Source organism: Vulpes lagopus, chromosome 2, assembly GCF_018345385.1.
Source record: "Vulpes lagopus strain Blue_001 chromosome 2, ASM1834538v1, whole genome shotgun sequence".
Lineage (NCBI taxonomy): Eukaryota > Metazoa > Chordata > Mammalia > Carnivora > Canidae > Vulpes > Vulpes lagopus.
In genome coordinates, this window is record NC_054825.1 from 116050133 (window position 1) to 116064680 (window position 14548).

The window sequence follows — 14548 nt, forward strand, 5'->3', positions numbered from 1 at the left end:
GCTCTGTTAGTACAAGGTAATTAAAAAATATCTTCACTAAATTGCTCAACAAACTCTTTTAAGATGGAGAAAATTTAAAAACCATTGGAAATTATTACATAATACAGTTATGCAACATTTACAAACTATGTCTTAAAATACATGATAAAAATTAAATAGTATAAATGTCTTTGTGAATCCAGAAACAGTTATATAGGGTGTGGAACAAATCAGAATGCCACCAACATCCACACCTGGATGAATAAAAACTAGTGTAATGATAATAACTAGATGAGAACAAAGATGCTATAATTCCTGGAATATGGTAAATTACAGTTATCTGTAAATGAAATAGATATGCCAAAAAGCTTCAAAAAGTAAAAATTCTTACATAAGTGTAAAGAAGCTGAAAGGCTAAAATATCTAGTCTGATCCATACCACAGTTCAAAGAGGTATTAAAGTCTGGATAGTAGCCAAGACAAAAGAGAAAGATTTGATGAATTTTATCTTGAAAAGATAATCATACAAATATTTACCACAATAATAACCATAATGTCAATGCCTATTGTGGTACAATGGTTAAAAAAGTAAGCCTTTCAGAAAAGTTCTTAAGATCAAAGCATTCAAAGTGCTTTTCGTGCAAAACTCCTTTTTGTACGTGTATATTTGACAAATGGTTTAAAGAAGAAGTAATTTAAAGCTGATTGAGAATGAGTAGCACATGTCTTCTGGCTGTAAATTGTCTCCCTTCCCAACAGGCAAAGAAATCCAATTTGAAAATTATTCATTAAAATTATTTCCTTTAGAAGATGTCACTACAATTTTAAAAAAGGGTTTTACTGATCATAAATGTATCATCTCCCCTGGCACTGTTGTTCCTTCCCATTTCCTTCATGTATACTTATGTGGTAGTTTACTATCCAAGTCCATCACCAGCAGTCAAAGTGTGGGCCATAAACTTATACTTATTCTATATACTGCTAGCCTGAATTAGGGAAGAGATACATACAGAAAAAGTAAGAATTTAGAAATTTCAATAGCAATTTAACAAAGTGATTTCATGCCTGCTGAATCTAAAAATAAGGGGGATCCCTGGGTGGCTCAGTGGTTTGGCACCTGCCTTCGGCCCAGGGCATGATCCTGGAAACCCAGGATTGAGTCCCACATCAGGCTCCCTGCATGGGGCCTGTTTCTCCCTCTGCCTGTGTCTCTGTCTCTGTCTCTGTCTCTCTCTCTCTGTCTCTCTCTCTCTCTCTCTGTGTCTCATGAATCTAAAAATAAAATACATGGAAAAAATAAAAATTAAAAACACATATTTACATATTTTTTAAATTAAGGATTATCGTGATATAATTTACATATAGTAAAATCCAACTTTTTTAGGTGCCTCTCTGCAATCTCTTCTCCTAATGCCTTATCCTTTGCAACCATTGATCTGATTTCTCTTATAATTTTGCCTTTTCTAGAATTTCATATAGGGGAATCATAAACTAAGTAGTCATTTGTGCCTGGCATCTGTCACTTTACATAGCAGTGCTTTTCAGATTCAATGCTATTGCATGTACCAATAGTTTTTATCTTTCTAGTAGTATTCTACTGTATAAATTCATCAAACTGCTTATCCATTCACCAATTGATCGATTTCTGGGTTATTTTCAATCTTGAGTGACTATGAATAAAGCTGCTATAAGCATTTATGTACAAGTCATTTTTTGTAAATGAATATCCAGGTGTTCTAGCACCATTTTTTAAAAACGACTATCCTTTTTCTATTGAATTGTCTTGGTATTGTTCTTCAAAACCAACTAACTTTATACCTATTTTTGGACCTATAGTCTCTTCCATTGTTCTATGTCTATCTTTACACCAATGCTACACTAGCTTGGTTACTGAAGCTTTATTGTAAATCTTGAAATAAAGTCCTCCAGATTTGTTCTTTTTCAAAATTGTTTTGGCTATGCTAGATCCTGTGGTTTTCCATATAAAATTTAAAATTAGCTTGTTGATTTATGCAAAAAGCTTGCTGGGATTTTAATTGAAATTGCATGGATTCTACATATCACTTTGAAGAAAACAGATATTTTAACAATATTGTCTTCTGGTAAGTGAAACTTGGTATATATACCCATTTACTTAGGTCTTCTTTAATTTCTTTCACCAACGTTCTGAAGTTTTCATTGTAAAAATATAGGTTTCATATTTGTGGATACTATTGTAAATGGTATGTTTTACTTCAGTTTCTAATTATTCATTGCAGCATACAGAAATAAACATTTTTATATAACCTTGCATCCTATGATTTTTAAAAACTCATTTATTAGTTCTAATACCTTTTCATTGATTCTTTGAGATCTTGTATGGAGACAATCATGTCATATTGACAGTTTTAGCTTCTTTCTTTCCAAACTGAATGTCTTTTATTTCTTTTTCTTACATTACTAAACTGACTAGGACTTTCACTAAATACTGACTAGAAGTAGGAAGACTGGACATCCTTAACTTGCTCCCAATCTTAAATGGAAAACATTTCACTTCATCATAAGGTATGAAATGTTTCTTTTAGGTTTTCCATAGATGACATTTAAACAGGCAGATGAACTTCTCTTGCTGTTTGCAGAAAATTTTTATCATTATTGGGTATTATACCAACTTTGCATTCCTGGATGATCTCCACTTGGTTATAATGTATAGTCCTTTTAATACACTGCTGGACTTAGTTACTCAAGTATTATTAAAAATTCTCATGTCATGGGGCACCTGGCTGGCTCAGTCGTCAAGAGTCAAGAGTCAGAACGTGACTCTTGATCTCAGGGCTGTGAGTTCAAGCCCCCCATTGGGCTTGGAGCTACTTAAAAAAAAAAAAAAAGAAAGAAAGAAATTTTCATGTCTTATTGTTCATGCAGGATATCATTCTGTAGTTTTATTTTCTTGTAATATCTTGGTCACGTTTTGGTGTTTCCATGGAATATTTTTTTCCCGTCCCTTTAACTTATCTATGTGTTTGAAAATTTTTTTTTCAAATCTTTATTCATTTATTCATGAGAGACACAAAGAGAGAGGCGGAGACATAGACAGAGGGAGAAGCAGGCTCTGTGCACGGAGCCTGATATGGGACTCAATTCCAGGAGCTTGGAATCATGCCCTGAGCCAAAGGCAGACTCAACTACTGAGCCACCCAAGTGCCCCTATCCATTTGAATTTAAAGTCAGTTTCTCAAAGGTAGTGTTTAGTTGGGTCTTGCTTTTCTATCCAATCTGACAATCACTGCCTTTTAATTGTTTATAAGATAATTAATATAATAATTGATAAGGCTGAATTTGGGTCTACCATCTTGCTAATTATATTCTATTTGTCCCATCTATTCTTTGTTCTCTTTGGTTCTCTTATTGCATCTTTTTGTGTTATTTTTTATGATTTCATTTTATCTCTACCACTGGTTTATTAGTTATGTGTCTTTTATTTTCTAGTGGTTGTTCTAGAGTTTACATCTTTAATTTCTTACAGTCTACCTTCAGTTTTTGTATCTATGAGGTCATGATAGTTGATCTACATTTTGGTATTGTTGTTAACTTTGCCCTCAATGGACCAAAGATTTCAAATTCTTTCACTGTTGAGCTGCCATTACTTTGCGCAAGTTATAACCCAGTACTGGAAGATCATTCTCAGTATTTCTACTCTACTTTAGCTTTCAGCAGTCACTGCACACGTGCACCACAGTGGAAGTCTCTAGTCTCTTTCCATATTCCTGTACCTTCCCCAGTGATGGACTGCTTGTTACTAGGTGTTAGGCTTACTTGGGGGCCAGATTCGGCTTTTGGTCTCCTAGTGTGAGGCAGGGTCTGTGAGCCTGCTTTTGGATGGGATGGGCTAGAAAGCTGTAGGCCTTTCTACCCTTCCCACAAGAGGTCATGGTTGGAGACCTGTGGAGAAGGAGTTGCTGTTGGGTTTGGAGCTCCCAGTTATTCCAAACTAAAGCTAGCCCATGATTAGACATCAAGGAATTTAAACTATTTTAGTTGTTTTTTCTTATTTGCTTCTATGGCAGCCACTTCTTCTAACGCTCTATTCAAAGGTGAACAGTTTGTGTGCCTCATTCTCCTCAGATGGGCTTCTCAAACTTTAGAATTAAGTTTCCTTGATTTCCTTATAAACTCAGCTGTTAGCTGTCTGATACGTTCAAAGAAAATTATGCTTTTGGGGGCTATTGGATTTTTCTTATTAGGATGGGAGTGATCTGCTCTTACAGTTTTCCACACCCTGGAAATGGAAGAAGAACTTAGGCTTATGTTTTGTATGTCTTTGCTTTTTTATTTCATTTTCTAAAATAATTAATTTTTATTGTATTTTATAAAAATATTGTTTTGTGATGGATTGAAAAAGACAACAAAACTGGTCCCTCATCATAGTGTGAAAATCATGGTTCCAGTGCATAAAGTAGTTAGAGTTAGGACAAGATTGTCTAACCTATAGGTGCCATAAGTGAACTATTCAGCTACAGAACATTTTTTTTTGGAACTTATGACATATTTATGGATAGCAAAAAGATTCATACTAATTCACACCTAGCAGAGAGTAAGGTATTAGGAGTGGTTAATCAAATATTTTCACTCTAAAAAATTTATTCTGTAGCCCATCATATAATATTGCTATTTTTTCTCTATCTCAAATAGATTAATAGAATTTGTCCCATTTTTCCCTGATGTGAGGGTTAATTTATTTAAGAATATTTCAAAACATCCCAGATTTTCTCTGGAAAAGGCACATCAAAATAAACCACAAAGTCTACCAATCAGCAAAGGTGCTAATTAAATGAAGAAATGAAAAGAGAAAGTAGCCTTGAAGATATTTAGGAAACTATACCTCTAATTTCCCCTGATAAAGATTTTAGAAGCAATAATTATTTTAAAGTATGTTCTCATAACACTTTTATTATGAACCTATTGCTATGGTGCTCTTTTTGTCTATCTTGCCCAACAAAATAGCAAACACCTCAAGAATAGTGCTATATTCGTCTTCGTACTTCTCAGTGTCTAGCACAGTGCCTGGCATACATCAGGCTCTTAATGAATATACACTGAGTCAATGAATATTGAATGAAATGAATAGTTCTGGTAATTGTTCTACCTAGCTTTTTCTTCTTTTTCTACAGGCTCTATCCTCTTTACCTCACCTCTTTTGTCTTTCCAAGCACATATAATTAGATCTCCTGGAATCTATATACACCAGCATCCCTTTTAATACCCACTACTGTTCAAAGACTCTGCTGGCAGCCCCATCTACCTCATCAGCTGGCCTCATACCTATAATAGTAGCAGAGGGCTGAGGTAGTTCTAGCTCTGTCCTTTGTTTGGATGACCCGGCAGCCTATTTGGTGGTCAGCCTTTGTAGCCAGGTAAGTTTCTCATAACCACGTCAGGTACTGGGTGAATGGATTTCTATCTGACATCCCTATTTTTCCTCCTCAGTGGTCATATGTTGCAAGTGACTCACATACCTCAATGCCTAAACATCTTTGAGTCAAAAACAGGCATTTCAAAAAAAAAAAACAAAAACAAAAACAAAAAACAAAAAAAAACAGGCATTTCATTTTAGCTAATATAGTTTATGGTTTAGTTTTCCACATCCCGTGATCAACCTTCTATTAGGGTAGATAAGGAGAATGCCACTGAAAGCAGAAATTATGTTATTTCTTTTTGAATCTTTAAAAATTCCTAACATACTAATAATATGCCCATAGCAGATATACATTATAATGAGAGAATAAGTTGGATCTTGCATGAAAGCTCTTCATAAGTTCCCTTCACGAATTAAGTCAACTTACATTTATACTTTAGTTTTTCCTTTCACTGCCCCACAATTCACTTTTACTTCCTCATACACCTCTGTGGGGATGCTAATGTGTGTCTTGATGAGTGCACCTGATAACCCCTGATAAGACCAAATATACCTTGCAGTGCAATAAGGTTCACATTTTTCCATAATCACATATTAACTAATCTCATTATTCCCATAGACTTTAAAGAAACTCTTACCCAGCCTTAGCAACACTTATAGTTTGTTGCTCCATTGCCTCATGGATACTGGTTCTGTCATGTTCTTTGAGGCTGTTAAACTCATCGATACAGCAAAGGCCCGCATCTGCAAGTACTAATGCCCCAGCCTCCAAATTCCATTCTCCTGAGTCTTTCACAGCAGTTACCGTCAGACCTAAGGAAACAAGCAAGCTATATTAACTTTTATTTTCAAAACCATGTCTTATACCTATGAGCGGACAGTACCTACATTTTAAACAAAAAAGAGTCAATTGCCTTTATTTGTAATCTGTCAAGAATGAATTACATCAGACAAAGAATGGGTGGTTCCCAAGGAGAGGAGGAATGGGAGGATGGGCAAAATAAGTGAAAGGAATTAAGAGGGACAAACTTATAAATGAGTCACAGGGATGTAAAGTATAGTATAGAGGATATAGTCAATAATATTGCAATAACTTTAAATGGTAACAGATGGTAAGTAGATTGATCATGGTGAGGATTTCATAATGTATATAACTGAAAAATCACTATATTGTATACCTGAAATGAATATAATATTGTATGTCAACTATACTTCAATTAAAAAAAATGGATGGCATCAGGACAACTATTTCTGGTTTCCAGGCACTGGAAAGCCTCAGAAGATCCTATGTTCTGAAAATATAAGATGTGTTATTGAATATTTTATAGCAACCAAAAATCCCCAAATTTTCTTTCCTTGGTAGGTACCCTCACTGAATAGAAGGAGCAAACAGATCTTCTGAAAAGAGGTTCTGTATCATATGCTGTTTAAAAAGGCCTATAAGGGGGCAGCCCCGGTGGCGCAGTGGTTTGGCACCGCCTGCAGCCCAGGGCGTGATCCTGGAGACCCTGGATCGAGTCCCACATCGGGCTCTCTGTATGATGCCTGCTTCTCCCTCTGCCTGTGTCTCTGCCCCTCTCTGTCTCTATGAATAAATAAATAAAATCTTTAAAAAAAATAAAAAAATAAAAAGGCCTATAAGTCCAAAGACAGAAAACAGTAGATATTAGAGTCCAATGATGAAAATGAAGAGTTTGTTCCCAGTCACAGTGTGAGAAAGAAGATTCCTTTAATTATGTTTTTTTCTGGATTTGATTCATCCTTTATACCACAGTGGTCAAAAGCAAAGGCTTTGGGGGCACCTGGCTGGTTGGCTCCACTGGTTAAGCATCTGAGTCTTGGTTTCAGCCCAGTTTATGAATTTGGGCATCATGAGATGGAGCCCCACAGTGGACTCCACGCTCAGTGTGGAGTCTGCTTGAGATTCTCTCCCTCTCCCTCTATCCCTCCCCCCACTTGTGCGTGCATGTAAGCACTCTCTCTCTCTCTAAAATAAATGAATGAATGAATGAATGAATGAATTTTTTTTTTTTTTAAAGCAAAGGCTTTTGAGTCACACAGACTTGGATCTGAATCTTGGATCTGTCATTCTGGTTGTCCTACTGTAGGCAAGTTTCCTAATATGTCCTGGTCTCTATTTATTCATTTATGAAACAGGATAACAATGGAATGTATCTTATAGAGTCTTGGATATTCAAATAGAATATAATAAAACTCTTTAACAGGTGTATGACATATAATGAGTACTTATTTTACAATAACCATTGATAAGCCAGACTGACCAAGAAAAAAAAAAAAGAGGAAAAACAACTTACAAATATTAGGAATGAAGGGGGATATCCCTATAAACCCTACCAACACTTAACTGGTAGTAAGGAAATATGATGAACAACTCTATGCACTAAGTTTGGTAACTTAGATGAAATGGTCAGATTTTTTGAAATATATAAACTGTGAATGTTTATAGATAGCTTGCATACTCCTATACCTCTTTTGAAAATTGGCTATATAGTTAAAAATCCTGCAACACATAAATCTACAGACTGAGATGACTTCATGGTGAATTCTACCAAACATTCATGAAAGAGATAATACCAATTTTACAAAATTTTCAAAAATACAGAAAAACAAGGAACACCTCCCAACTCATTTACTATAGCCAGCACTATTAAGATACCAAAACCAGATAAAGGTATATTAAAAGAAAACTACAGACTAGTATCTCTCATAAACATAGACACAAAAATCCTCAAAAAATACAAGCAAATCAAATACTTAAAATAACAGATTATAAACAAGTGGGATTTATTTTGGGATTACAAGGTTAATTTGACATTCAAAAATTAACCGAAATAATACACCAAATCAATAAACTAAGGAAGAAAAAGCAAATGACCACCTCAATATATTCAGAAAAACACTTGATAAAACTCAACAATTATTCATGATTAAAAAAAAAAACCTCTCAAAAAGCAAAGAATAGAGGGAACTTCTTCAGTCTTATAAAGGGTATTTACAAAAATCGTACAACTAACATAGTTAATTGTAAAAGACTGAATGCTTACCACCACACCCACCCTCATTCCCAAGATCAAAACAAGGCAAGATGTGCTCTCATCATTCTTATTCAAAATCTTTGTGGAGGTTCTAGCCAGTAAAATAAAGGAAAAGAAATTAACAACCATCAGATCAAAAGGAAAAAACAAAACTTTATATTTTCAGACAACATGATTACGTATGAAATTCAAAAAAATGTACAACAAAGCTACTAGAACTAAGTGAGCATAGCAAGGTTGCAGGATATATGTCAATATATAAAAATCTGTCATATTTCTATGTACTAGAAAAAAAATTTTAAACTCCAATTAAAAGTAATACAATTTATAATAGCACCTGAAAATATGAAATACCTGGGTATAAATCTTTAAAAATGTGTAAGATCTAGGCCTTGAGTTGAAGCCCCACGTTGGGTGCAGAGATTACTAAAAAAAATAATTTTAAAAATAAAAAATATGCAAGATCTATATGAAAAACTACAAAACAATGATGAAAGAAATCAAAGACAACTAATTAAATCAAGAGATATTCCATGTTCATGAAATTGAGAAACTCAGTACTTTAAAGATGCTTCCTCAAATTGCTCTATTAATTGTCCCTAAAGATTCAATGCAATTCTAAGCAAAATAAATTTTTTTTAAAGATTTATTTATTTGAGAGAGAGAACACAGTAGGGACGGGGTAGAGTACAGAGGGAGACAGGGTCTTCAGCAGAGTGTGCACTGGGCATGGAGCCTGATAAGAGCTTAATCTCAGCACCCTGAGATCACGACCCAATAGGAAACCAAAAGTCAGACTGTGCCACTCAGGCGCCCCCTCAAAAAAATTCTAATGGGATTTTTCTTTTTACAGAAACAGAGTGATTCTACAATTTATATGGAGAAGCAAAGGAAACTGAAGAATCAAACCAAAAAACAAAGTAGAAGGTCATGATTTAGTTTCCACATTTACTACAAAGCTACAGTAACCAATTCAGTGTGGTACTAGAAAAAGGAGAGACAGAGAGAACAATGGAATAGAGTCCAAATACAGGCCCACACATATCTGGTCAAGTTATTTTTGATAAAAATGCAAAAGTTATCCAATGAAGAAAAGATAATCTGTTCTACAAATGTGTTGGAATAATTGGATAGCCTTATGCAAAAAGAAAAAAAAAATCAACCTTGATCCATACCTCAAATGTGATACAAAAATTAACTGAATGAAAGAAAAAATCTAAATGAAAAATGTAAAACTTATAGACGAAAACTCATAAAAGAAAATACAAGAGAAAATCTATGTAAGTTCTTCTGTTTTCCAGTCCAGCATTTAAGGAGCTCAGAGGTTGCCACAAGTTGCCACTTGTTTAATAATAAGTAAAAACCTGAACAAACTGGAAAATCAATAATTCTTCTAAGATGCATTAGAGAAATGAGGTCATGAGGCAAACCAATGTCCTCAAAATTAGAAAGATAGAATCACAACTTACCAGAGCTGATACCTCCATGGGAACCAGTAATGGTATAAGAAAACCTGAACTGTAATTGTAGAATTGCTGGAGGCTCAGTGTGGATAACTCTCAGAATTACAATCTCCATTCATGGGGGACCCTCACACTTTTGTGAGTTTTACCTCCAAGAGCCCTCCCAGGTTAAGTATCACATTAAGTATCAGCAATTTTTCTCTGAAACTGTAAGCAGAGAGATGGAAAGTCTACGAAAAAAAAAATTTTTTTTTTAAAATTCTAGAGGTCAAAAACACTGTAAAATAAAGGAAGAATGCCTTTGATGGGCTCATTAGTGGACTGGACACGGCTGATTAAAGAATCTCTGAGTGTAAAGATAGTATAAGCTTCAATGGAAACTTCCAAAACTAAAAAGCAAACAGGAGACAAAATGGAAAATAACAGAGCACAATACCCAAGAACGTGAGACAACTACAAAAGGTGTAATATAAATGTAATGGGAAACCAGAATGAGAAGAAAGAGAGAAAGGAAAAGAAGCAACATCTGAAGCAATAATGACTAAGAATTAGTCATGAATTGATTAATTAATGTCAGACAACAAACCATGGATCCAGAAAACTCAAGATAACACTAGACAGGAAAAATGTTTTTTAAAAAACTACATGTAAGCCTGTCATATTCAGATGTCAGAAAATCAAACATAAAGAAAAAATCTTGAAAGAAATCAGAGGAAAAATTCAACTTACCTGTAGTGGAGCAAAGTATGCAGGTAACAAGAGTAGAATTAAATATCCAAAGTATTGAGAGAAAAAAACCCACTAGTCTAGAATTCTGTATCCTTTGTGAAATTACCTGCAAAGTGAAAAAAAAAAATAGACTTTCTCCACAAAAAAAAATTCTCGAGGTAATTTGTTGCCAGGAGACCTGTCTTGCAAGAAATGTTAAAAGAAATTCTTAGGGAGAAGAAAGTGATATAGGTCAGAAACCCAGATCTACACAAAGAGACCTGGCTGGCTCAGTTGGTCTGAGCACGTAACTCTTGGTCTTAGGGTTGTGAGTTTGAGCCCCACATGGGCTGTAGAGATTACTTACATAAATAAATAAACTTTAAAGAAAGAAAAAAAGAAACTCAGATCTACATAAGGGAGGAACAAAGGAAGACTAGGTAAAACAACTTCTATTTTTCTTATTTTTAATTAATCTAACAGATAGTAGTGTGTTAAAAATAACAGCAACAATGTATTCAAATATGTATGCTTATATATGTTTATGTTCAAGTAAAATGAATGAGAGCAAGAATATAAAGGATGAGAGGGAGGAATTAGAAATATATTGCTGGTTGTAAGGTACTGTGCTACCTATGAAGTGGTACAGTGTTATTTGAAAGTGGACTTGGGTTAATTGTAAATATATATTGCATACTCTAGAGTTACCAATTACAGGACTAAAAAAAGAAGTATAATTGATACACTAAGAAAGGAGAAAAAAATGGAAGCATATAAAATGCTCAATTAAAACCATAAAAGGCAGAAAAACAGTGGAAGATAAAAACAGGAACAAACAACAAGGGCAACAAATAGAAAATGCTAACAAATATGGCAAGTATTAATCCAGCTATATCAATATTCACTTCAAACATCTATAGTCTAAATTACCAGTTGAAAGATTATCACCGTCGATGAAAAAAGACCCAACTGGGATCCCTGGGTGGCGCAGCGGTTTGGCGCCTGCCTTTGGCCCAGGGCCCGATCCTGGAGACCCGGGATCGAATCCCACATCGGGCTCTCGGTGCATGGAGCCTGCTTCTCCCTCTGCCTGTGTCTCTGCCTCTCTCTCTCTCTCTGTGACTATCATAAATAAATAAAAATTTAAAAAAAAGATTTAAAAAAAAAAGAAAAAAAGAAAAAAGACCCAACTATATATTATCTATAAGAAACTCACTTTTATTTTTATTCCTTTTTTGAAACCCACATTAAATATTAGGACATACAGATTAAAAGTAAAAAGACAGAGATAGATATATCATGCAAACACTAATCCAAAAAAATATGGGAGTAGCTATATTAATTTCAGACAGAACAGATATTAGGGCAAGAAAAATTATCTGGGAGACAGAGAAGCATTACATAATGAAAAAAGGGGGTCAAAACTGCAAGATGATGTAACAATCCTTAATATTTATGGGCCGAGGAATATAAGAGGTAAGAACTAGTGGAACTCAAAACAGGAGTAGATTATAGTTGGAGACTTCACCACCCCTGTATCAGAAATGGACATAACCAGCAGGTAGATAATCAGAAAGGCCGTAACTGAACTCAAAAGTACCATCAATCAACTGAATATAACAGGCATCTATAAACAACTTTATCCAACAACAGCAGAATGTATTTTTTTCCTCCAGCACCCATGGAATATTCACAAAGATAGATGATAAAACACACCTTAGCAATTTATAAAAGAAATCATAAATCTTCTCTCAGACCATAATGTAATTAAATTAGAAAGCAATAACAGGAAGACAACTAGAAAATCCCAAATTATGTGGAGATTAAACACCACACTTCTAAATAACATATGGCTCAAGAAAGAAATCTCAAGAGAAATTTAAAAATGTTTTAACTAAGTCACAATTAAAACATAAGTTATCAAAATGTGTGGGATACAGGGAAAGCAGTGCTTAGAGAGAAACTGATGGCACTAAGTGCATATATTAGAAGAGAAGAAAGATCTAAAATCAATAATCCAAACTTCCACTTTAGGAGACTACAAAAAGAAGAGCAGATAAAATCCAAACCAAGCAGAAAAAAAGGTAATAGTAAAAATTTCAGCAGAAATCAATGAAATTGAAAACAGGAAGTCAGGGGTAGCCCTGGTGGCACAGCGGTTTAGCGCAGCCTGCAGCCCGGGGTGTGATCCTGGAGACCAGGGATTGAGTCCCACATCGGGCTTCCTGCATGGAGCCTGCTTCTCCCTCTGCCTGTGTCTCTGCCTCTCTCTCGCTCTCCCTGAATGAATAAATAAATCTTAAAAAAAAAAAAAAAAAAGGAAACAGGAAATCAATAGAGAAAATCATTGAAACCAAAGGGTATTCTTGACAAGATCAATAAAATTGTTAAGCTAAGAAAAAAAAAAGAGAGAGAAAAGACACCAATTACTAATATCAGAAATGAAAGAGGGGGGCATCACTACTGATCCTATGGACATTAAGCAGATAATGAAGAATTATTACAAACAACTTTATGCCCACAAGTTTGATAACCTAGATGAAATAGACCAATTCCTTGAAAGACATGCTGCTAACTCACAGGAGAAGAAACAATCTGAATAGGGTCATATCCCATAAAGAACTTGATCAATAATTAATAACTTTCTAAAACAGAAAGTACCAGGCCCAGATGACTTCACTGGTGAATTCTACTAAACATTTAAGGAAGAAATGATACTCATCCTCTACAGTTTCTTGCAGAAGACAGAAATAGAGTAATACTTCCTAATTCATTCTATGATAGCAGCATTATCTCCATACCAAAATCCAACAAAGACATTACAAGAAAACTACAACTTATGTTTCTCATGAACATATATAAAGATCCTCAGTAAACTATTAGCAAACTTCTGCTTGCTTCAGCAGCACATATACTAAAATATTAGCAAATTAAATCTAACAATGTATAAAAAAAATTATACACCATGACTCAGTGGGATTTATCCGAAGTGTGTAAGGCTAGTTCAACAAGCAAAAATCAACTGATGTTATCTATCAAACTGACAGACTAAAGAAAAAAAAAAATCACAGAGCAGACTCAGAAGCCCATTAACAGAACAGATAATGAATTGTTACATATTCATACTGTGGAATAAGACAGCAATAAAAACTGAAGTACAGCTAAATAAAATACAGATAAAATATTACAAACATAATATTGAGCAAAAGAATATTCTCTACAATTTCATTACTGTAAAGCAAAAATATCAGGCAAAAACAAAATAGTGCAAATAGACCTGACCTATAAGAAATACTAGGGGAATCTTTCAGGGTGAAATGAAAGAACACTAAGATAGTAATTCAAGTACACATAAAGAAATGAAAAACACCAGTACAGTTAACCACATAGGTAAATATTAAAGATGGTATCAATGTAATTTTTTGGTAACTCTTTTCTTCTGATTCAAGTAAAAACTACAGAAAGCAAAAATCATAAAACTGTGCTGACCAGCTTAAAATGTATAAAGATGAAATTTGTATGACAATAATAACACAAAAGAAGGTGGAGGGAACAGAATTACATGGAACAAAATTTTTATATACTATTAAAATTAAATTAGTAGTAATCTGAACTACTTAGGTTTTAGATTAAGATGTTATAAGAACCACCAAGATAATCACTAAGAAAATAACTCAAAAAATACAGTACAAGAAACAAAAGGGTATTAAAATGATACACTAGAAATTAAACACAAAAGAAGGCAGTAACGGAGAATACTGCAACAAAGACATAAGCTGTATAGAAAACAGAGTGGAAAATAAGCATTCATAAATCCTATCAGTAAGTACATTAAATGTAAATAAACACTTTAATAAAAAGCAGTTTGTAGAATGAATACAAAGACTTGATCCAACTATGTATTGTCTAAAGGGACACACTTTAGACAGTAACCAAAAGGGGATTAC

The 14548-nt window shown here is 34.2% G+C and overlaps 1 protein-coding gene across 7 annotated transcripts in view; it reads right to left on the bottom strand.

The window, feature by feature from the left end:
- Window positions 1-14548, bottom strand: part of MCM9 (minichromosome maintenance 9 homologous recombination repair factor) — a 95891-nt gene that overhangs the window by 30497 nt on the left and 50846 nt on the right. For 3 of the 7 annotated variants that reach the window (XR_005985933.1, XM_041742785.1, XM_041742789.1), the window contains exon 8: window positions 6013-6187. The exons of 2 other annotated variants lie outside the window; for them this stretch is intronic. Coding sequence is in view for 2 of the 5 variants with exons in the window: in XM_041742785.1 (XP_041598719.1) it covers window positions 6013-6187 (175 nt within the window). In the remaining 3 variants the exon portion in view is untranslated. Of the gene's footprint in view, window positions 1-6012; window positions 6188-10622; window positions 10729-14548 lie in introns of those variants that run through there. 2 more of the 7 variants (XR_005985934.1, XM_041742786.1) reach the window with 2 other exon arrangements.